This window comes from Dendronephthya gigantea, unplaced genomic scaffold (assembly GCF_004324835.1).
Source record: "Dendronephthya gigantea isolate DGI-Jeju-01 unplaced genomic scaffold, DenGig_1.0 000093F, whole genome shotgun sequence".
In the NCBI taxonomy this organism is placed as follows: Eukaryota; Metazoa; Cnidaria; class Anthozoa; order Malacalcyonacea; family Nephtheidae; genus Dendronephthya; species Dendronephthya gigantea.
Window position 1 is genome coordinate 378107 of NW_021163103.1, and position 25529 is coordinate 403635.

General features: G+C 37.5%; 3 protein-coding genes across 4 annotated transcripts; 1 reads left to right on the top strand and 2 right to left on the bottom strand.

Annotated features, from left to right (window-relative positions):
* Nucleotides 1–248: 248 nt before the first annotated feature.
* On the bottom strand, nucleotides 249–3044 carry LOC114533631. Its single transcript, XM_028555201.1, has 9 exons — nucleotides 2892–3044; nucleotides 2478–2570; nucleotides 2139–2232; nucleotides 1843–1981; nucleotides 1403–1516; nucleotides 878–1011; nucleotides 719–777; nucleotides 580–630; nucleotides 249–499 (listed from the first exon to the last, which is right to left on the bottom strand). Exons 1-9 carry the CDS (start codon nucleotides 2964–2966, stop codon nucleotides 452–454), a joined length of 807 nt encoding a protein of 268 aa, XP_028411002.1. The 5' UTR covers nucleotides 2967–3044; the 3' UTR covers nucleotides 249–451.
* A 7305-nt stretch (nucleotides 3045–10349) lies between these two features.
* LOC114533685 (dynamin-1-like) lies at nucleotides 10350–25502 on the bottom strand. 2 transcript variants are annotated; one of them, XM_028555282.1, is made up of 22 exons: nucleotides 25247–25502; nucleotides 24571–24644; nucleotides 24143–24292; nucleotides 23666–23869; nucleotides 23318–23416; nucleotides 23095–23203; nucleotides 22905–22956; nucleotides 22624–22766; nucleotides 22411–22546; nucleotides 22129–22196; nucleotides 21863–22001; nucleotides 21471–21628; nucleotides 21328–21388; nucleotides 21078–21162; nucleotides 20966–20997; nucleotides 20764–20873; nucleotides 20320–20446; nucleotides 20091–20234; nucleotides 12806–12862; nucleotides 12521–12705; nucleotides 11956–12222; nucleotides 10350–11591 (listed from the first exon to the last, which is right to left on the bottom strand). In XM_028555282.1, the coding sequence occupies exons 1-22, from the start codon at nucleotides 25408–25410 to the stop codon at nucleotides 11495–11497; spliced, it is 2661 nt and encodes an 886-aa protein (XP_028411083.1). In that variant the 5' UTR covers nucleotides 25411–25502; the 3' UTR covers nucleotides 10350–11494. The 2 variants fall into 2 exon arrangements, with proteins under 2 accessions (XP_028411083.1, XP_028411084.1); XM_028555283.1 differs by lacking the exon at nucleotides 24571–24644 and having other exon boundaries at nucleotides 10351–11591; nucleotides 25247–25330.
* Nucleotides 12869–19285, top strand: LOC114533686. The gene is made up of 2 exons (XM_028555284.1): nucleotides 12869–13356; nucleotides 13439–19285. Exon 2 carries the CDS (start codon nucleotides 14166–14168, stop codon nucleotides 15261–15263), a length of 1098 nt encoding a protein of 365 aa, XP_028411085.1. The 5' UTR covers nucleotides 12869–13356; nucleotides 13439–14165; the 3' UTR covers nucleotides 15264–19285.
* Nucleotides 25503–25529: the final 27 nt, after the last annotated feature.

Genomic DNA, 25529 nt, shown 5'->3' on the forward strand with positions numbered 1-25529 from the left:
AATATTCACTAAGGCTATATTTGGTTTATTTTTGAAACATTGAAAATCATCATTTATGGCATGGTAACTGGGGTAAGGGGATGCCTTTACCATTCTACCAAAATTGACGAATTTTGAAAATGTTCCGATGTAATGAAAAAAATGGTGAGTGGAGGCAGTTTAGTTGAATATTTGGTGTTTGCTAAGAAAAAAATCAAGAGATCAACAATAATTTTCACATTTTATTTTTACAAAATAGATTTAGCCAAATAACTAAATTAGTTTTATTTCAAATACACTTGATAATATATTTAACAGTGAGGTTAGGGAACTTATATACCCTCAATGACTTATATTTACATTTCTTGAATATCTATACTCTAAATATAACAGAATAGCTTGGGAGGAGGGAGGTAGGATTTAATAATTTCTACTTTTTTGCATGAAATTACTATTTTTAGACATATGTTAGTTATCTTGAAGATAGGATGCTTTGTTCCTTTTCAAATGTGTAACCATACTGAAGAAAAAATAAAGGACTAATGTGATTTTTATTATACGGTACAAATTTTTTATAACAAAAATCAAATTTTCACTCACATTTCTCTCAATGTCATCAAGAGTTCGGGCACTAACAATTTTATCAGATTTCTAAATATATTAATAAAAGTTTAGAGATTTATCACTTCCTGAAGACAACATTAAATAAAATTATTACTACTCATAATATATTACTCACAGGTTTTTTCCACAACATTTCAAATTTTGGATTAACTTGAAACAACACACCATGAATAGCTAGAATAAATAAATAAGCATAATCTTTTAATAAAATCATTGGGCATTGTACAGCTTGCAAATCTTGCAATATACTTTTAAATTATTTCATAGAACATACCTGATATGTGTTTATTGCTAGGTGAAGATGGCTGATTGTGTGTTGGTGGTGCTGTACCTTGTAAGCTGATAGGAACAGGCATAACATGGTGCTGTCCAGAGGGATAAGGTAATGGCTGGTTTGATCCAGAATAACTAACCACACAGCATAAAAGATAATTTAATATAAAGCTAAAACTAAGTAATAAATTCTTAAACTATCTATCAAATATGTGATCAAATATACCACCATGACTATCTCCTCTGCAGGCGCTAGGGAGCATTTCGGGCAATCACCGCCCAACATATTTGGCCAGAAAAGGGCCTGCAAAGGAGGTAGCCACCATGACATAGCTTTTGCCAACACATACATTTTCAAAGGGGCAATGCTATGTACCTTGCCGGACAGATGTGTATCAGATGTGTTTCAATTGAACATGCAGTATTCTACTAGGAAGGTGAAGCCAAACTTGTGTGAGTGTTTAAAAAGCTAAAATGTAGCACTCAATCAATATGTCTTGTTGAAATGAAGGTAATTGAGACTTACCCTGATTGTACATTTGGAGGTCTGTACTTCATTGCAGAATTATAAGATGGTGGCTGTCTAACATTTGAATTTGGGACTGTTTGAAAACCTACATTGAGCCCATTTACTTCATTTCTACCAAAAAAGCACACCAAATCAGTTATACGTTTTTAAAATGATATTATTATTACACCTATGACAATAACGAGATAATTTTCTTCATTTCTGGTTTGGGTACTTTCTACCTCCTTTGTCTTGTATGAATGTAAATTGAAAGTATTTTTTGAGAATGGATGCATAATTACATACAATCTTAAAGACCTAACTGGGGACTTAACTTGCAATTTTCATGATGTTCCCAATATTTTATATTCTAAATGATTTTTCATTACAGATTTGAGGAACTTTAATTAATTACCCGGTATTTTTATTTTATTAATCATAAAATAATATCAACGTACGAAATTGTATACAAATTCCCCTGAAATTTTTCTCCTTTTGACAGCTGAATAGCCACAATGTTCACCACACCACTTGCAGCTGTCCGAATGCTATCTTTTTTTAAGCATAGTACATGTTTGCGCAATGCCTTTTCACTTGCTGTAATTATACAGAGTAAGATGTATATTTCACACTTATATTTGATAATTTTCAAGTATCACTGATCTCTGCATAGTAATAGACTGTTTATTCATTAGGTTGTTAAATACAAAGGAATCTTTTCACATGACAAGATGATGTATCAATTTATACTCACAATCATTGAAACAATTTTTAATAGCAGTGAAACCAACAGGAATAGAATCTCTATCTTTCACTATGTTTAAATCTGTCACTATTGTTGGCGAATTCTAGAAAATATGTGAATTCACATGCAAGTTTATAACAAGTCCAACTTATGTGAAGATAGGCACACTAGGTTCTCAGCCCAGACATACAGCAACAGCTTTCCTTATATAGCAGTTATAATACATCAGGTCAGTAATGTTAAAGTACACTGGGTACTTTCTTTGCCTCCCAAACTCCCAAAATTCACAATATATCAATGCAGACAGACATTTGTTGTGTGGGAGCTGCTGACTCAGCTAGTGCATACCTGTATTCTTGCAAAACATAAATATCTTTCTCCTCCTTTCAGAAAAGACCCTTCATAAAGATTAGCATCCTGGCCATTGATGGTTGCATTAAGCTACAGTACAAAAAACGGCATGGTATGAAATAAATAATATATAAATATTTCATATTGATTAGATCAATAATAAGATCATTCAACAAAACAATAGGCTTTCAATGTCAAAATAGGAGACGGTTGTAAACAACATATATATGGAATTATATATATTTATTTAGAAACAAAACGAAGTTAATAGTGAACCAATATGGTGTGATTTGCGTTGGATACGTTCAAAATGTAAACAAATTATATAAAATGACGGAAGTGACGGAAACGTACATTTGTAGGGTAAACACAAATACTACAAAATAATGCTATATATTGATATATACTTACAATTGTGTAGCCTTGTGGGCATTTATCTTTACCAGAAACAACGATAATATCTGTAAGAAACTGCCCACTTGCCATTTAGAAAATGTATAAAGGATTTCTTGAAATAAAATATCAGTCTTGGAAACTATTCAGTGGTGTCTTCTGTCAAAGAACATTTTTGAATAATATTTCGAAAAATGACGCCGACTATCCACAGTATGACATCATCAGCACCATTATACGGCAAGAGCAATACTTGAAGTAAGCCGGCATTCTAAAGTTTTTTAAAAAAAAAGCGATCGCACGACAATTTTGCACATCTCAGGCAATTTTTTAAAGTAATTTTAGGCTGCGAATTTCTTACCTATTATTGGCAACATTCCCTTAAGCTTTGCTCTATCCGACGGTTTATCAGAAGTTCCTGCCGATGCTGGCTGCACGTTTATTACGAGTCCGCTGCCGATACTGTAGGCACATATGCCCAGTTAAATGACTTTACAACTTTACAGAGTTCACTTAAGTTGCATTTGAACTTTGAAGAACAAATTTGAGTTCAAAACAGTTTTCTAAACACGCTTTATTACTGCAGGAGAACAAGGTGGCTCAACGTTTTTTTAAGATAGAAAAATCTATGAAAATCGAGTGAAAAATTTTTTTTTTGTAGATTAGAAATGTTTTCACACTGGAACCAAGGGCAGGCAATATTCGTCTTAAGAAAGCGCGCTTTCAAATGAAAGTAATGAAGCCGGAATGACGATATGAAAAAAAATATTTTCCCATTTGTCTTTACATATATCTTTCCACGTTTGATATCTAAATTTATTTAAAAACTGAAAAACAATTTTATATTGTTATACATTTATTTATAGTTGATTCACACGATGACATATAAATGATACAATACATTTGATAAATATAGATGATCTGAAGAGGCTTCAAAAAGCTGGTTCCGGTATCTTTGCTCTTCTCAGGTTTTTTAAGATCTGATGATATTTGACTCCATTCAGAGGTTTCAAAAGCCAATGATCTTCTACTGTTCTCAATCTTCGAAAGCTGATCTTAGGCTCTTTTTTCGAGGCTTACTGATTTCAAACTCATTTACAAACTTCAATTTTGAGTTTTAACTTAAGATTTCCGCAGTGTTTATTACACAGTGTTCTGGGAATCGAACCCAGAGGCCAGTAAATTTCTCAAGTATTATCAACGCAAATGTTTAATTTATGATCTAATTGTCCTTATCTTAATATTTCTTGAGAGGTATAAATGCAGGTTTTTGTAGTATTTTGTAAGCTTCGTCTATACGCATCAAAATAAAACCCGGCGATATTTAATGTTTTCATGAAATCGAAAGAACACTAGGGACAAGTGAAAACGATTCTTTCGGTCTTATCGCAATGTTTGCTTTGTTTCAGAAGTTTTGGCCCCATACATGGACACTGTTTTTTTTTAAGGAGGGAAACCGGAGTACCCGGAGAAAAACCCTCCACCGAAATCGAAATGCCGGAGTTCCGAAGCCGAAATAGCCGAAGGGGACCCCCCAAAATAAAACTATATTTACATGTTTTTATTACTTTATTTCTAATTAGATATCTATTTACAAACTACAGCCTGAAAAAAAAACAACACAATTAATGAACACATATTGAAAAAAAAAGCAGCTCCATTGAAGATTTTGAACGCCATATTTGAAGGTTGAAATGGGAATTAGCGCGCGCAATGTCTGTCGTGTCAGATAAACCCAGATGTGGATTCTCAATCATGCGCTTAACTTAACTTAACCTATGGTGCATCCTATATCGCACCCTGGTGATCCTCCACAAACTGGGTTGCATGCTCCTTATACGATTGTTCAAGTAAGTCAAACTCCCATCCAACCTTCGTAGAACCAACATTTTAAGTGTAAAAATGCTGTTCTTTTATTTAGTGCGTGGCATACTTTCATCGAATTTTCATTCCAACGTTAACACGATCTTATGTTTCCGCAGAATTACGATTCGCTGAAGTATTTAAGTACCAAGTATCAACTGGAACCGCCATTTCATTTTTGCATTTTTCGCCGCGCGAGCGCTGCATTTTAACGGTCTGATCTGGATCATGCACTGATGTCGTTGTCGGCCGAAACAGATGATGAATTTATGACAGTTGTTTTAATCGTCTCGTCAGTAGTTCCTAAGTCAGACCGTGCGAACTCCACTTACTCCGGCAAAGATTTAAAGGCACAAAATCTTCATCCGAAAGTGCGCAGCGTGCAGCTGAAGACACTCCGTTCCATAAAGAGAACATTATAGAACAGGTGCTCCAGCGCGAATTATCATTTACTGCTTGGTACTTAGCGCCACAACAATTTTTCAAATAGAAAAACGCTGCTAACGACGCATAACGTTTACCTCCGTCAGACAGTTTTCAGTTTAGATGTCTCTAAGTGAAAAATATCTCAGAGCATAAACGTTAACCGAACGCGCGCGCTACGATACCGCTCGTCTGACTGAAGATCAAGAACAACCATGCAAGCTGGATGTTTGCAAACCAGTTTTTAGACGAATATTGCAGCTGTGCTTGGTCTTCCTCAGACGTTCCTGGTGGTTTAAAAGACTGCATGCGCGCTGCTTTTAAAAAGTCGTCGTCGATTACCAATTTGGAATCAGAATCTGCCAACTCTTTTTGCGCGGCCGAAATTCAAAGATTGCATCTCTGCCATTTTGCATACTGTTGTTTTTTTAATTTTGTGAAAAGCACCATCATTATGATGGTCGTATATATTGAATGCATGCACCTAACTTTTTCCTTTAAAATCAATTATGCTAAACTTAGTTGAGGTATCATGCAACTAATTCAAACCTCGCACATGCGACCGAGGAGCCATGCAAACTATTAAAACCTCAACCATTCACTTGATAATTTCATTTTAGATTTTAATTTGAAAAACCATGCACAAAGTTTTGAAATTTCACGATAGCCATTATTGGACTACCCTTAGCGAAGACGTCAAATGCATCTACACACGAGTGATAAATTTTCACGAAGGAAAAACACGTGAACAATTCACGAGTTACAACTTTAACTTTCAAACAGCCAGTTGAAAATTTAACATGCAAGGCCAAAACATAGGGACCGGTCCAACCAAGTGTGGAAAATACATTCGACTAAAACCACCAGGAGACCTCGAACCCAGACTTAACAAAAGCCTATTTGATCGCAATGTAAACTTAACTAGAAGGTCTGGATTCGAGATTGAACTACAGGACCTATAGTATACCATAAATATAAAGTGTGAACCTGAAAGTAGTCATCATCTTTATCTGTCATCGCAGGAGTCTTAGGCCTCGTCGTTTCGGTGGTCATCGTCATCGGTGATCGTCGTATCTGCGGTCATCGTCATCGGTGGTCGTCATATCTGCGGTCATCGTCGTCGGTGATCGTCGTATCTGCGGTCATCGTCATCGGTAATCGTCGTATCTGTGGCCATCCTCATTGGTGGTCGTCGGCTGGTATCTCACTTATCCTCGGCCGTCGCCGTCAAAATCGTAGCCGGTCGTCTTCAGTGCATCAACTTCAATACATCAATCTCATCAACTTCGATGCATCAATTGTCTCATCTTTACGAATCCAATGAACGCTCTAACTCAAAGCGTGGAAGATCGTTTACAGTTCGTTATTCACAACTTGCGTTCAGTAGCTTTCATAACTTCAGTTTTTGTAGTTCACACCTTCATTTCGTCTTTCAGAATCATCGTATAGTTTGTAGTATATGATTGATGTAAATCAACGTCAACCGTCTTCTCTGGCTTAGAAAGATCAATCCAGTTTGGTGCGGTTTGCTGCTCCACCAGTTATCTTTAGAATGTTCAGTTTTAGCCATTGGAAATGTCAAATCAGAAACAGAGTTGACCTCGACGCAGTTATTAACACGTTGTTTCATTGGCGATGATTTCTTTCACTTTGTATCATTTATAATGATTTGATACTTCATATGTTAAGATTGGATATAAATGCAATCCCAATTCGCACGCATAATTTTTATCCTACATTTTTGTCGAAAATTTCAACCGAAATATCGCACTTAAAATTCAATTCATTTCAACTTATTCAGGATTGTTGAAATAACATTTTTTAGACACACTATCCCCGCATATAGTCAGGGATGATTTGAACGATTTTTTAGTATTTTAACGCAAGCTGTTTCATGTACACTTGCGTGTTTTTTTTTCATTTTAAACCGATGCAGACTAAAGCATTATATACTGTAAACCCCTTGCAAAGATATTTTGACATGCGGATATAGTTTTGCCTATAGCTTCAACACAGAAATACAAATGAGGGGCCCCTTTCACCCGTATTTCCTTACTGTTAGAAGCGACCAGTTAAAACTGGTTAGAAGCCTGTACTGAACTGAGTTCGAAAATGGAAACTGAAGGAAGGTAAACAGAGTATTACGCAATAGTCCAGCATCACATCGCATGCATCATGAATTGTCGGTTGGTATCAGATGCCAAACAACTGAGTGAAAATGTTCCCGTTAGAAACGACTCGCGTGTTGAGATCCAACACTAAGCATATAGCAAAGTGTGGAAATAGGTATATAATATATAATATAGCAAGATCTGGAAATAGGTATATAATATAGCGAGATCCGGAAACGAGTGTGTGTCATGACCGTGAACATATAGCAAGGTCTGGAAATAAGTTGTAATATGACCGTGAGCATATAGCAAGGCCTGGAAACAACTCCATAACACAACTGTGATAAAGAAAGTCCTTAAAGCAAGTCTGAAACTTGACCATATAAGCATATAGCTTGTCTTACAGCGAGTCAAAAACATGACCGTAAGCATATAGCAAGGTCTGGAAACAAGTGTATAACATGACCGTGAGCATATAGCAAAGGTCTGGGAACGAAATACCAATGCCACTGGATTAGGACTTCAATTTGGCAAGTTTATGAAAATCATTTCATCGGTGTACACTGAAAACCTTCTGCTCAAATAAGAAATACTTTCGAGCTTCCAGATGCGCTCCTGAAGTACGAACCTTCGTAAACACTCCAGTGACTTCGCAGTTCAGTTGCTCACACCGAAACACGCTCCGGACGCTCGGCTGAGCTGCCGACTCTCCCCAAATGCCAGTTGGGCCCGCAGGCCTCCCAAAGGATGCACACATGAAAGGCGGCGCCTCCCCCCACATGCACACAACTGACACCCGGGGAAAATCAACATCACAGTCGGACATTCGAAGCATACTCCGGTGCAGGCGACTGAACTGTGAAGTCACTGGAGTGTCCACAACAATTCCTACTTCAAGAGCACAAATGAAACCTCAAACGCATTTAGAATTTGCACAAAAGGTCAACAATGCACACAAATAAAATAATCCCCATGCCCTCACCCCACTGAAGCCCCACGTGCAATCATGAATTTCTTTGCCTTTTGTGGCTTCTGTGGCACGAACAATTTTTGAGTAGAAAACATTTTCGAATTAGCGCGCACTTAGGGATTGCATTCAGTCACCTTTCTTAGTTGCTTTTTATTCTTACATTTCCTTTTCTTTCCTTTGGCTTTGGAAAATTGCGAACGTTTCTTTCTAAAAATTGAAAAACGGAGTCTTGATGAGTGAAGAATTTTGAAGCAAAGTTTGAAATCTACACAAACATACTGCAGGCCAGCGTGTTCAGACATTTGTCATTTTTTAATCGTTTGACACCCGCCCTCTACATTGCCTTTGTCCAATAAATTCGTGCGCCTGGGTCTATCCTTTCGTGTCTTTTTCAGGTCAACATTTGTCGAACCGTTTAATATACGAATTAAAAATATGCAGGATAGCTTCTCTTAAACCGAAATAAACTCATCTTGCCAAAATCCAACCAAAATCTCATATCTTGCGCTAATAAGTCAATGTATTATGAATAAAGTAATAAAAGTTTTTGATAACGCGCAGGGAGTTACTGAAGACGATATAATACCCCGGGTTCCAAAAATAAACTCACATCGTTGGAAAAAAATTTATAAGTTCAAATGAAATAAGAAAGGTTTGTAAGTAGTCTGATTACTTATAGCTCCAAATACAAACTACTATGAAAGAAACAAATTCACGAAGGAATATTACATGTCCAAAGGGAGCTATCTAAAATTTAGTTTCACATAAACTAACCTTGCAGGCGTAAACGAGGTTACATCTCTCCGGAAATTTTGCGTTGTTTCCCAGGATTTTCGCTCTAAAATGATGAGGAATGAAAGTATGAGTGAAAGGAAACTTATGATATCAAAACTAAATGCAATACTGAGAAGATTTTGCCGCAAAAATCGAACAAAATCGAGGCACATGGTCGTAACCAGCAATGCAAATTTTGCCGTTCAAATTGAACAAAATGCGTTGATCCGTAGCAGCGAACATTGAGATAAATAAGTACCTGCACACATGTAGCCATCAGCAGCGCTAACAAGATAAACGACTTGTTAGTTGATCATGAAACGTTCGCTTCTTCTTAAATCAGTGTAGTTTTCTTTTCACAACTTGAGGCGAAACGTCTAGCCTCAACAAGGAAATGTTCGAGAATGGGCCTTTAGTCATTCAGTGTGAAAGCACCTTCTCCATATGCAAGCTTCAAGTTTCCCTGCTTCATGAAAATTCCCCTTTCTGATTGGTCAGAGAGAACAAAGGATGCCATACTATTGTTTTTAACTGGACGAGAACCCGAGTAATTTATTATTCATGAGACTGAAGCCTGGAAGTCCCAAGAACGTCACCAGGTTATAAAATAAATGACGTTTTTGCATGTTGAAATTTTAATGTCCGTTTGCTGTTTATTTTATTTACAGTTTACTCAATACCCTAGTCTATAGAAAACGGCGTATTTCACCATGGTGAGTCCCTCGGAAAACGCATTTTCGACCATGGTCGAGTTCGCCGGAAAACGGCGTATTCGACCATGGTCGAGTCAAAACGGCGTATTCGACCATGCGAGTCCCTCGGAAAACGGCGTTTTCGACCATGATCAAGTCCGCCGGAAACATGATGAGCTCTCTAAATATTGACGGAATAATCGACATGGATGGATTTGACATTGGATGGATTTAAAATGGTGCATGGGACTTGTCGAATAAAGATCGCAAGACATGCTCATATGTTCGGCAAAACATTCACAAACTTCCATTCGGCGTTTCAAAACACTCAAACGCAGCGCCGCTCGCGAACTTACAAGATGTCGTAAAATACTTTTACGAAAGAAACAAAAAGATGATTTCTCATGTCCTCGCATTTAAAGACGGGAATATAGAAAAAGATCTGGTAAATGGACTCGAAATACGAAGTATAAACTTAGAAGATCTTGAATGTCCTAGAGCGGATAATCTCTTCTATTGACTATATGCTCGACTCAATCGAGTCATGTGAAAATCACATCACCAAGCTCACCGAGCTTAATACTCATCAGCATTGCGCAAAAGTTGAAGTCGACAAAAGTTGTCGGCTATATTTAATCTACTGACAGTCATCAATCTCTTGTTAATGAATTTTTAAAAAATATTAATTTACATTCACTTGATCACATGTACGATATTTCCTTTGCATTTAATATTAGTGAGCGAGAGAAGTAATTTGACGATTAAAGGCTAATTTCCACTCCGGAAAACGAGCAGCGGATCGGATTTTTTTCCGAGCTGGCCCCGATCCATGAAGTGATTTCGGATCGGATCAAAAAAAGTTAAAACTATTTGAACTTTTTTTTATCCGGTCTCGGACGCTTTCGGATCAATATAAGCCAAAAATTTCAACAGACGGCGCACGCGCGGATCATCTTTCGTTCCGATTCGATCCGCTGCTCGTTTTCCGGAGTGAAAATTAGCCTTAAGCCTTTACAGTACTTTGTGTATTTCTTACAATACAGTGTATTTTGTAGACCTCATTTATTCATTGGTTTCATCGATAAATCAAAGAAAAATAACCCCCAATTGAAATTCTCTTGGTGCGGTCCTGACCGTAGTTTGACTTTTGATGGAATATAGCTTGATTTGTTTATAGAAATGACCTATATTTTATATGAATTTTGAAGTTTACAAAACTAGCTTTTACAACATTTTGTATACTCTAAAGTTTGAACAATTTACTCTATCATTAGATTCAAGTGTTTAAAACAAATCATTCTTAAAAATACCATTTTACGTTAAACTAGGTCCAAGTTGTAAGAGACTCAATTCAAAAACGAGACTCTCCGGGAGACAGAATACCTCATTGAACTATATTATGCGAAGATCAGTCAGTCATATAAAGCTTCGCAGCGTCAGGTTTATTCATATAAAACCGACTTTTTGGTTTACGGTTGAATTAGTTCAAAGGTAATCTCAAAAAGTGCACAATTTTTGAGAGCACCGCCACTGCCACTAGCGTGTTGTGACAGGAAATAAAGAAAGCATGCGAGTGAGCAAGATATTTTTACCTGAAGTATATCTGATTACAAGTTTTAATATTTTTTTTATGTTGTGTGCAATTTTTCGTTCAAACTGCGTAATTGCCATATTTTGTTTCAAAATGTTATTTGTGATTGTTCATTGACTAATTTACTCGTCTGCCAGTTTGTGATTGTTTATTTATGATTACTGAACTTCACCCCCAGGATTCGTGAGATAAGATCATCAGTATGGTCGGCTTGGAATGTCGGGACGACTAGGAATCGAAGGTGTGGATTTTCCAGGGGGAGGTGGAGCAGGTCGACCCAACACAGTCGGTCGTCTACAAAGACGGCGTTAAAAGTGAGATACATTCAGTACTAATAGTTCAATAACAGTTTCCTCAGAAATTGGGTAATGATCGTTTTTAGAAGATGAAACTAATGGTGGTTGCAGTAATGGTAAAACATGGAAGGCTTTCCCATAACCCTCGGAAAATTTGCACCCTCCGATAAAATAAATTGCCGCCCCAACAAAAAAGTACGTGGTTAAAAATAGGTCATTCAAAAAACCAAATTACAATGGATACTTCGGCTCAGTTTGCTAATAATAGGCAAACTGACGATGCAATATTGATATAGCCCATATAGGCAGATCAGGCTGGTCGAATATACTGTAATATGTGAGGAAAATATAACTACACTTACTTTGGGATCGAGGGTATCGATGATGCATCAGGACGATTAGGGATAGGAGGGGTTAAACCAATTGAGGATGCCATATTATAAGCGGCATAAGCATTTTGGGCATTTTGTACTTGGGCGTTTATTTCATTGCGATCTGGGATGTTGGGTCGTTGAGCGGGTTCAGGGTAGTTTTGTCGTGTGCTCGGTCGACTACGTGGCGGAGGGTGCCTCGTGGGGGTAGGACTGCTGGATGGGCGAGTGGGAGCATTTGTGGACGGGGGTGGTCGACTGAAAAAAAATAAGTAACTGAGTAGTCAGAAATATTGGATGACTATGGTAACACTATTGTAGTTCCATTTGTGAAAAGCAAGATTCCTCAATTCAACAAAATTCAGTGTCAAAGTTTCATGAACCATTTAACAATCTGTGAGTTTTCACTATAGTTAGGCTGTATTTCAGGGGTGGATCCACCACTAGTGCACAAATTTGCATTACAAAACAAAGTGGTTATTTTTTAGCAGTTTTCTTGTGTCATGCAAATTAGTGCACTAGTGCTGGATCCACCCCTGCTGATGTAAAAACACACCTTGCTTGAGGTCTATAGTGTGACGCTGGCTCATCATCTTTCTCTATTGGAGGAGGAAGAGGGGTGGATATTGTGTGCATATTAATATCACCAATGATATCTAGTGCTTCTTTGGTGCTCTGATATAATCTCATCATTTCTTCTCGTCTTAATGCCTCTTCTTCGCTTTCTTCCATCATAGTTTTCTAAAGTGTCCAGACGATTCAAAAATATGGTAAATTTAAGCTTTAAAATATAGTAACTTTACTAACAAAATATTTCTCTGAAATAAAAACTGTTCCTTACAGTGTCCCCACTTGAGTAGATATGAGCCAAAATCTCGGAACCAATGAAATCTTTGGTCTAAAAACAAAATAATTTGGAAAAAAATCAAATCAAATAGCAGCCTTCAACAACTATTGCTGGCCTGAACGAAACGAGTGTCATCAGAGAAGGAGACATGTGTAGCCTACTCAAGGTGACCTCAAACTGATTAACTGTCACTATAGTACTTAGTATTCTCCCCACATTTCAATGACATGTGAATTGAATTGAATTGAATTTTTATTAATAATCTGGATAGCAGCTTACAAGAGCTGAAGTATACAGAATTATTTACAGTAGAAATACCCAATATACAAATTGTTGTGATGAACACTTACTTTAGACCGATTACTAATTTATATATTCTATTACTAGTGATTTACATTTGATTGACATTTAATTACGTAGGCTTAAAATTGGGGTATCATATATCTGCACGGACATCATTAGAATGAAGGCAATGATACAAGTTAAACTGCTAACCTGTAACTGTATTTGTTTGTGTGAATCAACACGAGGATATTGGCACAGAAGTAAGTTAATTATAAAGTTAATATAAATTCCGTTATAATCAAACAATAATATCTTATTCATTATTCATATATTAATATTTAGATCGAATTGTGTTTGCGCACAATATTACTTGTGACAATAAATACGATATACCAATATCCAGTCGTGCTGCGTAGTAATACGGGCGTATTGTCGATTCGACGAACCATAAAATTCGATTTCTTGATTACCGTTGGCGAGTGGAATTGGCGATATATGTTAGATCAGATGTGAACAGTGAAATATTGTGAACAATGACAGAGGTTTCAGAGGAATACGCAAAAGCCAAAATTAGTCGACGCACAGCAAAGGCCGCGCTCGCGCGGATTGGAAAGGCCGCAGAACATGAAGTCGCCCATAAAAGACCACAGAAGGAGGTGCGCGACTCCCTATTAAAGTTAAGTAAAGCCTTTGATGCGCTTGTTTTGAAGCATGAGGAATTAACAAATTTAATCACAGATGATAAAGAGTTTGAAAAGGAAGAAACATGGTTAACAGAGTGTCAAGAATCCTTCTTAAGAACCGAATTAAGGGTAAAAATGTATCTGGAAAGTATCGAAGATGAAATTTCGAAAACAGATTTGCCGCAGCCTTCAGGAATGATTGGAATGCAAAATGAAAACGCGCCAGAGACAACACTTTGAGGCAAGACACGGGTGTTGACACGAGCGAAGTTACAACGGCTACGGGCGGAAATGGGAGTGATGAAACGCATGATGTGTCGGATGTACAAATCGCACCTAGTAACAACCAGGAGACAACGAATGAAAAAAAATCCTGTGGGTTTCAAATGGAGAAGCCAAAGTTACCAAACTTCTCAGGAGATGTCAGAGAATATGTGATCTTTCGGGCCGACTTTAAAAACACGATCAAATCGAGATATAGTAAACGGGACGCAATAACTTTGTTACGAACATGTTTAAAAGGCAAACCTCTAGAGCTGATTCAAGGCATTGGGTCAGATTATGACGCTGCGTGGGAGTATTTGGACTCCATCTACGGGGACGTGGGACATGTGTCGGATACAATAACGCAGGATATTGCCCAGTTTAAAACTTTGCAAGAGGACGAAGATGCACGCTTCTGCGACCTTGTACATCTAGTGAGGCGATCCTATAACACTTTGAAAGAAGTCGGTGCGCCAAGTGACCTTGATAATAGTCATATGCTAGTGATGATAGAAAAGAAGATGTGTCCTAGTGACAGAAAGATATGGTCAAGAGATCTCGAAAGGGAACGCAAGCCTGCAACATTCAACGGTTTGATGGAATGGATGACAGTAGAAATGAAGTCAAGGATGAGAGCGACCGCACCAATTAGAAATGCAGTAACTAGTCGTCGAAGCGTAAACCATTTCAACTCTGGTAAAGATCAAAAGGAACGACATAAGTGTTGGTTATGCAAAGACCCTACACACTGGCCTGATCATCGTCCGAAGTTTCAGTCAATGAGTGTGGACGAGAGGATAAGTATAGCCAAGTCAAACCATGTCTGCTTCAGCTGCTTAAAACGAGCTGGTCGAGAACACAAGCAAGCTAACTGCAAAAGAAGGCGCCAGTGCATTAAGACAGAAAATGGAGAACAGTGTGCTCACTATCATCACCCATTATTACACAAGAGTAATACAGTCAACATTGGTATCGCATCATTACATGAGAATGAAGAAGCTATGCTTCCGGTTACTACAGCGGATATATTTGGTTCGAACAGTCTTCGTAAACGCGGCAACGTACTTTTCGATTCTGGTGCCCAGGTGAGTCTGATCAGGCAAGAAACTGCAGATAACCTCAAACTCAAGGGAAAGGAAATTTCGGTTACCATAACGAAAGTTGGTGGTCAGGAAGAAGAATACACACTAAAGTTTACAACGTCCCAGTCATCGCAGTGAGTGATAAAAGAACATATTCGGTAAAGGCAATCGGAATCCCAGTAATTAGTTACGAGAACAGTAGAATTGACGCGACTAGCCTCGTAGAGCAACTTGGCCTGTCTGGAGAAAGAATAAGAAGAAACAAGGGACCAATTGATCTCTTAATCGGAATAGATCACGCTCAGTTACACACTGGTCCAACAAAGCAAAAGGATCACATCGTCGCAAGAAAATCTCCATTAGGATGGGTGTTGTTTGGCAACAAATCAGGGGCATCGGCGCCAGGAGAAACAGCAAAAGTCCTCCACGTAAAGTATACACCACCAGTCGACATATCCGAGTTTTAGCGAACAGAAAGCATGGGTGTCCTCGTTAAACCGTGCACTTGCGAAGCGGATAAACTAAGTCAAATTGAAAGGGAAGAAAAGGTAATGATTGAAAATTCAGCACAGAAGATTGGCAATCAGTGGATGATCGCGTATCCCTGGAAAAAGGACCCAAGATCGTTACCTGATAACAGAGAGCAAGCTTTGAAGCGACTCGAATCAACAGAACGCCGTCTTGCAACGAACCCAGACCAAGCCAAAGCCTACCAGGAACAGATGGTTCAAATGGAAGAGATGAAATTCTCGCGAAAGCTATCGACGGAAGAAATGGAAAAGTACGAACGTCCTGTGCATTATATATCACACCATGCTGTTATACGACCGGAGAAAAAAAGCACGCCACTCAGAATTGTTTTTAATTCGTCCGCAGTGTACAAAGGAAGCAGATTGAATGATTATTGGAAAAAAGGGCCTGATCTGCTTAATGGCCAGTTCGGGGTGATTCTGCGTTTTTGAGAGAATGAAGTTGCGATCAGTGGCGACATATCAAAGATGTATCATCGCGTACGTATTCCAGTTGAAGATCAGCACGTCCATCGGTATTTATGGCGAGACCTCAAAGTAGATCAAGAGCCAGACACCTACGTGAAGACCGTATTGACGTTTGGGGATAAACCGGCGCCAGCTATGGCTCAGATCGCACTCCAGAAAACAGCTGAAGAGAATCAAGAGTTGTATCCACAAGCGGCAAAAGCGATCAAGGCCAACTCATATATGGATGACCTATGTGATTCACTCGATTCCGTACAGCAAGCTCGGAAACAAACTGAGGACATCGACAAGATTTTGAAAACTGGAGGGCTCTGCGTGAAGGAGTGGATATGGAATAAGACACTGGATGAAGAAACAAGCAATGAAGAAACAACGATAAAAATGCTCGAAGGAGATAAAATACTGGGTTTGGAATGGAAACATAAAGTTGACAAGTTTTCGTACAGGGTGACCTTTCCAGCATAAAGAACGAAGATGAATCAAAGATTACAAAATCATCGCTCACTAAAAGAATTATCCTTAGCCGAATTGCAAGAATTTACGACCCAATTGGCTTTGCGGCAGCCGTTCTTATTCGAGCGAAAATAGGAATTCAAGAATTGTGGATGATGGGTCAAGATTGGGATCAGAAATTGCCAGAGGAGATATGCAAAAAATGGCACGAATTTTTCAAGGAACTAGAACACTTAAATTCAGTCGACTTTCCACGTTGTTTAACACCTTCATTAGCCATGGGGGTTCCAATGTTATGTGTGTTTGCAGATGCCTCACGAAAAGCCTTTGGCGCTTGTGCATATATTCGATGGCAGCTCGACCATGGAAAATTTGAGTCCAGATTCATTGCTGCTAAATCCAGAGTCGCGCCGCTAAAAGAACTGACGATTCCTCGCCTAGAGCTACAGTCGGCGGTCTTAGCATCACGTTTGGGTAAGAGCATCCGAGAAGAATCGAGATTTCAATTTGAAAGAATCATCTACTTTACAGATAGTCAGATCGTTTTGGCTTGGATCCGTAGTCACGCTCGAAATTACAAACCATTCGTGTCGTCGAGAGTGGGAGAAATACAGAGTTATTCCGATCCTGCTGAATGGAGACACATTAATGGTGAACTTAACGTAGCTGACGATGTTTCTCGTGGGGTAGCAGCTTCAGAGTTAAATGGTCGATGGGAACATGGTCCATCATTTTTACAACTACCAGAAGAACAATGGCCCGAAGAGGTATTGAACACGAATAAAGAACAACCAGAAATGGAAAAAGAGCAACGCAAAGTAAAGAATGTTTTAAGTGTCGTATCCATGAGAGCTGAAGATGTAATGAATGTGAAGAAATTTTCAAGTTGGTGAAGATTGATTAGAGTCACAGCGTACGCACGAAGGTTCATCAAGAAGTGCAGAAAGCGGAAAGAGCAAGCAAGTCAAAATGAAGATCAGAGTGTACCAAATCAGACATCCTTATCAGTCCCAGAATTGCAAGAGTCCGAGCTGTTTTGGATCAAAGAAGCACAGAAAAGTCTTGTTAATCGTGTAACACAGGGGGAATTTAAGTCCTTGACTCCATTCCGAGATGAAAACGACGTTCTGAGAGTTGGTGGAAGAGTATCAAAAGCAGATGTTTCCTATGATACAAAGCATCCAGTTCTGTTACCCAATTCACATTGGATATCACTGTTGATTGTTCGAAAGGCACATCAATTTGGTCACAATGGCGTTGCTGCAACAACAGCCAAGACACGAAGAAAGTACTGGATCATAAAGGCTAACGATTTGGCAAAATCGGTCAAACGCAAGTGTGTATTCTGCAAGATGGCTCAAAATTTGGAAACCCAATTCATGGCAGATCTCCCAGATATCCGTTTGACACCATTTACCCCGCCGTTTCATAATAACGCTTGTGATTACTTCGGCCCAATAGTAGTCAAGGTCGGTAGGAATAAGACAGCAAAACATTACGGCGTTTTATTCACCTGCCTAAATACCCGATCAGTCCATCTCGAATTAGCCGTCGATTGCTCAACAATGGAATTTTTGCAAGTTCTATGCAGATTCTTCGCAATCCGTGGAACCCCGGCCGTGATGATCAGCGATAATGGCACACAGTTTGTTGGAGCAGAAAAGGAATTAAAAGAAATGCTAAAGGGTTAGACGATGGATGAATTGCGTGAATTTTGTTCAGAAAAGGGAATGAAATGGAGATTTACAACTCCGAAAGCTCCTCACCATAACGGATGCGCAGAAGCGTTAGTGAAAACCTGCAAGAAAGCTTTAAAGAAGGTATAATTATATGGTTTTAATACGACAGGATTGGTCAAGTAGATGTAACATAATGGACATATGATCTGATTGTCCAATAGCAGGAAAAATTTCGGGTTCTTCATACCAGTGTTTCATATTGGTAAGGATCATATCTAAAGTCGCTTTTCCACGAGTTGGTTTCTTAACAATTTGTTTTAAAGACGAATTTCTGCAAAGTTGTTTAGTGTCAAATTGATTGAAGTCGCCCATGACAATAACACCTGCTCTAGGAAATTGCGATAAGATTTTGTCCAGGGATGCAATCATATACTCATATAGTTCGTTGCCATCTGCGTGGGGTGGATGGTACACCACACAAACAAGAATACATGAGGTTTCTCTGAGAAGTCCATAAGGTCTCAGTTTGAATCACAAACACTCATGGTTGGGGCAACCAAGGTTTGGAAGGGTCACGAAAGGTATACAAGATTTCATGAATACGCAAACTCCTCCACCTCGTTTCTCAACACGGTCGTTTCGAACTAAATTATATCCCTGGATATGTACACCGCTGTCAGGAACATTTGAATTTAACCAAGTCTCAGTTATTCCAGCAAGATCTACTTCGTTTGTTTTTAAGACGACATCTAATTTATCAATTTTATTCGTTATAGCACGCACATTAGATAGGAAAAATTTTGGCAGTTGTATGACTATCGTTGGGACTGGATTACTTAGAGTTTTCGGTATTTTAACTAAATTATGATAAGTACCTCCTCTTTTCTTTACGTTTCGATTTCTTTGGAAGTTTGTAAGTCGGATCGGAATCTTCTTTAGGATAGGGGTATCTAAGGTGGGGTACCCTACAGTTTCTCGAAAATTTTAATGCACATTTTAAATGCACATTCTAAACGTTTGACTAGAAGACTAAAAGAGCCGAAATCTATTTAGAACTTGTGCCTGGCAGGCGTTGCTATAGCAACAGAGACGTTTCAAAATGGCCGCTAAAAAGCATTTAATCGAGTTTATATCGCAAACGAGTTCGGTGACCCCCAATTTTTTTTTCTTCAAAATTTTACACCATAAATGGTTTATCGTCAGTAAAGTTTTACAAAAATTCTGTCCAGTGCGATTTTTTTAAAGGGCTAAAATAACGTTTTTTGCAATAGAAAAAATCGCACTAGACAGAATTTTTTTACAACTTTACTAACGATAAGCCATCTATAGTGTAAAATTTTGAAGAAAAAAAAATTGGGGGTCACCGAACTCGTTTGCGATATAAACTCGATTAAATGCTTTTTAGCGGCCATTTTGAAACGTCTCTGTTGCTATAGCAACGCCTGCCAGGCACAAGTTCTAAATAGATTTCGGCTCTAGGTATGTTGCCAGAAAGATATATAAAATTTTAGTCTTCTAGTCAAACGTTTAGATGCTGAATATCCCTGTTTAAAATGTGCATTAAAATTTTCGAGAAACTGTAGGGACCCACATTAAACACGCCCATCCACACTATCACAGGTCAAAATTGGCTTCACCAAGTTGTTACTTTTTTTGACATCATTCGCCTCACAAAACGTAGATGATTTCCCATTTCCAAATTCGGGGATTTCGCTTGGGGTATGTGGACAGTAGTACTTAGTATTCTCCCCACATGCCAATGACATGTGGACGGAGTAAGCTTAAAATTTCCTAGAAACACATATAGCGAAATTTCCTACATTTCATCAACTTACGTTCTGCACAATCATATACATGCAGGTCTTTGGGACAAGATCTCTGATGGTTTTACTGACAATCTTGAGGTAGGAATCAACGAGATTACGGATAGTCTCGACTTGCCTTTCCATCTGGGGGTCAAGACTACCCAATTCACTGCTCTGAAAGGAGAAGAAACGATAAAGATATGACTGCAAAACAGAAATCAGAATGAGCGGTTTAAAGCACTAGCGATCCTAAATGTACCTTATCAGATTCATTCATTTCTCTTTGTGGATAAACACCTGCTCGAAGAAACGATGCCTTCCATTCATCAATAATATCTTGAGTCTCACCAGCTAATTCCAACTGCTTGTGGTCTTTGAACAAGTTTCTGTGGCAGATAATGAATTATTAGAATTCCTCCTAGAATTCCGAAGCAAGGTAGAAAGCCTGCGAAGTGGGAAATTGTAATATAAAGAAATAAAAGCACAGTAGACAGGTGAAGTGGACTAAGAAAGCAAGATTATTTGTAACCTTCGCTTTAAAGTTATTCGTAGAGTTTATCGATTGCGAAGCGTAGAACTTTCATTAATTAAAAACATCAATCTGATGGTACATCATGGTACATGTACATACATACAGTGTACATACTGTATGAGCTCACTTTTTTGAAGCGAGGTAAACCTAACCACAAAATTGTAAACCTACTTCTGGTCTGGATTAAAGATTGCAAATGCCGCTTTCCTTGACATCCACCCAGCTTCTAAATCTCGCAGCTTACATCCCTCTAAACGTAACTGATACTTCTGTTCTTTTTCCTAAGAAGATTATCAAAATAAAATACCAAATCAAGCTAAGTTTAGAATGTAGAAAAAGATTCCAACGAATGAATTTAGAATATTTTACTCACTTCTTCGTCTTTGTACCAGGAGAGTGACTCAGCTGTATAAAAGGCATTAAAAAGGTCAGGGTGAATGTAAAGTATGTTGCAACATTAACCTAACGCGGCCTATCTTGATTACCTGTGAGAATAAACCAGTATTCTTTGGCTACAACACTTTTCATAAAACCTGTGTTTGAAATTTGCAACCATCCTTTGCGAATGACCTACACATGAACACCATGCTGTTATTGGATGTGATTGTTGACGATAAAGGCTGATTAATGTTCACAACTTCCCCAAGAATATTGCCACAGTAAAACCCTTTAAAATGTTCTGAATTGGACCAAATTTTTCTATAAAACCTTTATTAAGACGATAGCGTTTCTTACTTGATTACCAATTCCCTTTCGCTTTCTTTCACCAGTTTGAGAGGAGGCGTTTGAACTTGCTCTGGAAGGTAAGGTCGAAGAATATTGTGATACCTTGACAGTACATTTGTTATTGGAAGAAGGCTCGTGATAAAGTTACTTACGCTGCATAACCAATAAAATCTTGATGATTAGTGTTGATATATGACAGTTCAATGTCAATAAGAAGTGTCACGTGGTCTTTCGCTCTGACTTCTCCATTCTTTATATGGGTTGACACAATCCTGTCGACCTCGTCTCTCAATCGTGGATATTTTGCCATCTGTAAAATAAATTTACATGTGCAAGTAATTAGCGTACTTGATTCCTTTTCCAGCTAGTTTTACACACTTCTTTTTTGAGTTTTTCTTGTAAAAAATCTTCACCTTTAAAAGTGGTCTAGAGAATGAACTATCAGATATGTACAGTAGAGTATATTGATTAGGAAACAGCATTATGACATACATTTTATGCAATGGTACATAGCACGTAAAAGAATAAACTTTCTTATTCTTACCTTATCTGTACATTTTCTGATCACATTAGTTACTTCATTCATAACAAGATCAATGCACTTTGTTGCAGGCGTTTTTAGTTTTCCAATCTGCTTTTTGACGATGGCCTCAAAAGCCATGTCTGGAGTAAAAAGACCAACTCTATAAACATGAGTTGGATCGTTTTAGTATGCATAACAATTACTATTAAATGCAATTATTATAAGTGCAGGAACTTATTCATAATTCTATGCTGTTTTCTCTGCATACTAAACATGTGGTTCCTTACCTGACACCACGAATATTTTTGATAGCAAAACTGATTTCTTTTCTTAGCTCTCGCTCATCAAATTCCATCTAAAAATATGATGGGAAATATATTCTTCAGACTCCAGTAAGCCTCCGCAGTAATCTTATGCCGTATTATACAGCAAATTTATCACAACTGTTTTATTACATCTGCAGACTTTGGTTAAAAAAAGTTGTATGCATTTTTGGACTGACTAACCACCACACTGTAAAGAATAAAATGACCAATAAAATCGCACTTAATAAATGTGACCTCACCAACCTTCACTAACTCATAGGGAAATCTTTCATGGAAGACTCTGTTAATCCTAGCACCACCTGAGAGTTGTATTGTATCAATTTGGTCCCCTGTGCCTTCAATGGCTTCTTCAAAATCACTGTGAAACTGTTGAATCATTCTGCAGAAATAAACATGTTAGCTAGAACACATATGAACTGTCTGTATCAACTTTGCTAGCAATACAAAATCACGTACTGCATGAGAGCTTTAGTCTTCATTGAAGGATCATCGGGACGGAAATTCTTAAACTGCTGAACATCCTTTTCCAATGAAATTAACTGATCCTGTAAACTACTTCGTAAAGATGGCAAACTGTCTTTGATATGATTGGTTAGTTGCTGTAAAAAATGAAAGAATTTAAGAAATCAAAGATTGCTGGTATATAATAGGCTGCCCAGTGTTCTCCAACCTCACTGTCAATTACAATGAGGCATGGTACAGTATACTAGCCTCAAAGGAGATACTTTATTATTTACCTGATTAAGAACCTTCTGAAGATGAGGTGTGCCCATTTTATCAGCCATATGTCTAAAAGATTGAAGATATAGCGATTAGGTTTAGGTTTTCTATGCTTCTTTCTATTCTTTTCTGTGCTGCTTTCTATATTCTTTCATGAATTCGTAGTCTATTTTTTAAAGCTAAGCAATAGCGTTTATTAGACTGTACCTATAACTTGAATGGCTTAGGAAGAATTTTCTTTCTGCAGCTAAAGCAGCTCTGATGTCCTTTCTTCCTTCTATATCTTTTTGACTTCGATTAACAACTCCAACATAACCTACATTCACAAAATGAGATTCAGATAATATCTGGAAAGCTGGTCACCATATGTTTGGGAATTTTGACAGACATTATCTATCTGGTTTCTTATTTATGGTTTAGCATTTGTTACCTCTTCGTAGCGGAAATGTTTTGTTCTCTAAGATATCTCTAGCATCAGTCCCACTGTCCATCAAATCAAGTTTTGTAATCACACCAATTGTACGAATGCCTTCAACAAAAACACACTTTTTTACAATAACACAGAAGCAGTAAGTGCATGCATGTTCCTTTTCATATAATGAGCACGTTTTCAACGTGTTTATGTTTAGATCTTAATTTTCTGTAGAAATCATACATATTTTGATTTAACTGTTTAAAAACGTTTGTCAACTTTATATATATATTTAAGTTATGAAACATATAGTGAAGTGCCATAAAAATCCTATCACGGTACATGTTATTGAGTGCTCATCCCTACCTTGTGGGTCAACTTCTCTTGCAATCTTTAAAGCATCAGAATTAGCAAGATCTGTGTTAGCTGGGGTTACAGCAAGAATCAAACAGTTTGGTTTGGTAATAAACTGTAAAAGCATGTCTCGTATTTGAATTTCAATATCCTGAGGTTGGTCACCCACAGCTATCTTTGTCATACCAGGAAGATCAATCAACGTCAGGTTTAGCACTAAAAATATAGTTCAGATTGGGTTTAGCATGATTAATATGTACTCTAGGATTGCAAGGAACTTTCTAGGCTTGCAGCAAGGGTTAAATATGCCACAATCTAAACTTCCTTATTATGCTCTCACTCATTGTTTTTATGTAAGCCATTAGGCATCTCCAGGAGATTTACTATCATTAATTTTCATGCTGCTCTTGGTTATATTGCAATATATTCCAAAAGCATCTAAATAAAATGCTTTGAACTAAAAACAATTTGATGCACTTGTTTTCTTACCATGTGGAGAGTGCACTCTGAGGTTGATAGGAATATTAGATATTCCTTTATTACTGCCAGTAAGACGGTCTGTTTCTCTTACTATCTCTTTATTCACATCATTAAAATCAGTGAAAATTTTCCCCTTTGCATGAAGAAATTCAGCATACTCTAGAAATTTATAAATATTTGAGGAAATAAGATACATGCTAAATTATGTATTATCATAGTAATTATGATCAGTTAGCAATTAGTATCATATAATTACAGAAAATATAACCCATATACCACAATATATAGAACTATAGAAACTCAATAAAATGTGAACATTTTGAAAACTTAATTTCTAGCATCTCAACTAAATTTTAGTTTAGTTTTGTCATCATCAGGAAAAGAGTAGTAATATTACATAAGTTATGAATAATGGCAGACATAAAAATATTTTTGACCTGTTTTCTCAGGAATTAGTTGCAGAATCAAAGGTCTTCTAGTAACAATTCCTGAGCCTCGAGGGAGAAAATCTCTAAAAATAAAACCATGCAAAATATTGTAGCAATTAATAATGGCAAGAGTTGTTCACTTTATTTATTGACTTAATGAGTTCTTGACCTTCAAAATATTGTAAGAAATCTTCAAAACTTTTACATTTGTTTAATTAAGTTATAAACTATGTGTAATTATTTCATCAAATCTGTAAGTGTTGAAGTTATAAACATATTTTTCAGAGTTAATAGCATTATCGAAATTTAAGCCAATAAAACCAAACATTTCTATCATTGTAAAGTGGAACAGTTACAGCAAAGTGCAAGAACTATTTCCTGACTTTCTCTGTTGTGTGAAGGGCTATCATTTAATATATGATACTGTTAATATTAAATTAAATGCTATTTGAATTATGATATGATTTAATGACAAATAACAAACTATTTTCGGAGTATGACAAGTGCCAATGCCCAAACACAATTGTACTGTATGCCCATACAAGACGAAATCTTAAAAATGGATAAAATCGCTCTCACAGAGATCGATTATTCTGATTTTAAAACTAAATCTAAACTATAAAAACAACCTAAAAACAGAAGAAAGAGTTTTGATCTCCTTCGAAACAACGTACGAACTACTAACCTTCCAACAAAATTCTCTAAAACACTGCTTTTTCCAGCACTTTGACTTCCGACGACTGCAATTTGTGGCAGATCTATAGTCGCTGTTTGGCCAAGCTGTGAGAAGCAATCCAGCAATTTATTCATAATAGGAATGAGATCCTCCATTCCCTTGTTTCCAGCCATTTTGGAGCTTTAAACGGCTGAAAACTAAAGGAGTAAAATAAAACCAACTTATATAAACAAACAGATGCTTTCAGTATGAGTATGAAATCTCGATCAATTTTATTACTCAGACGCTTTTG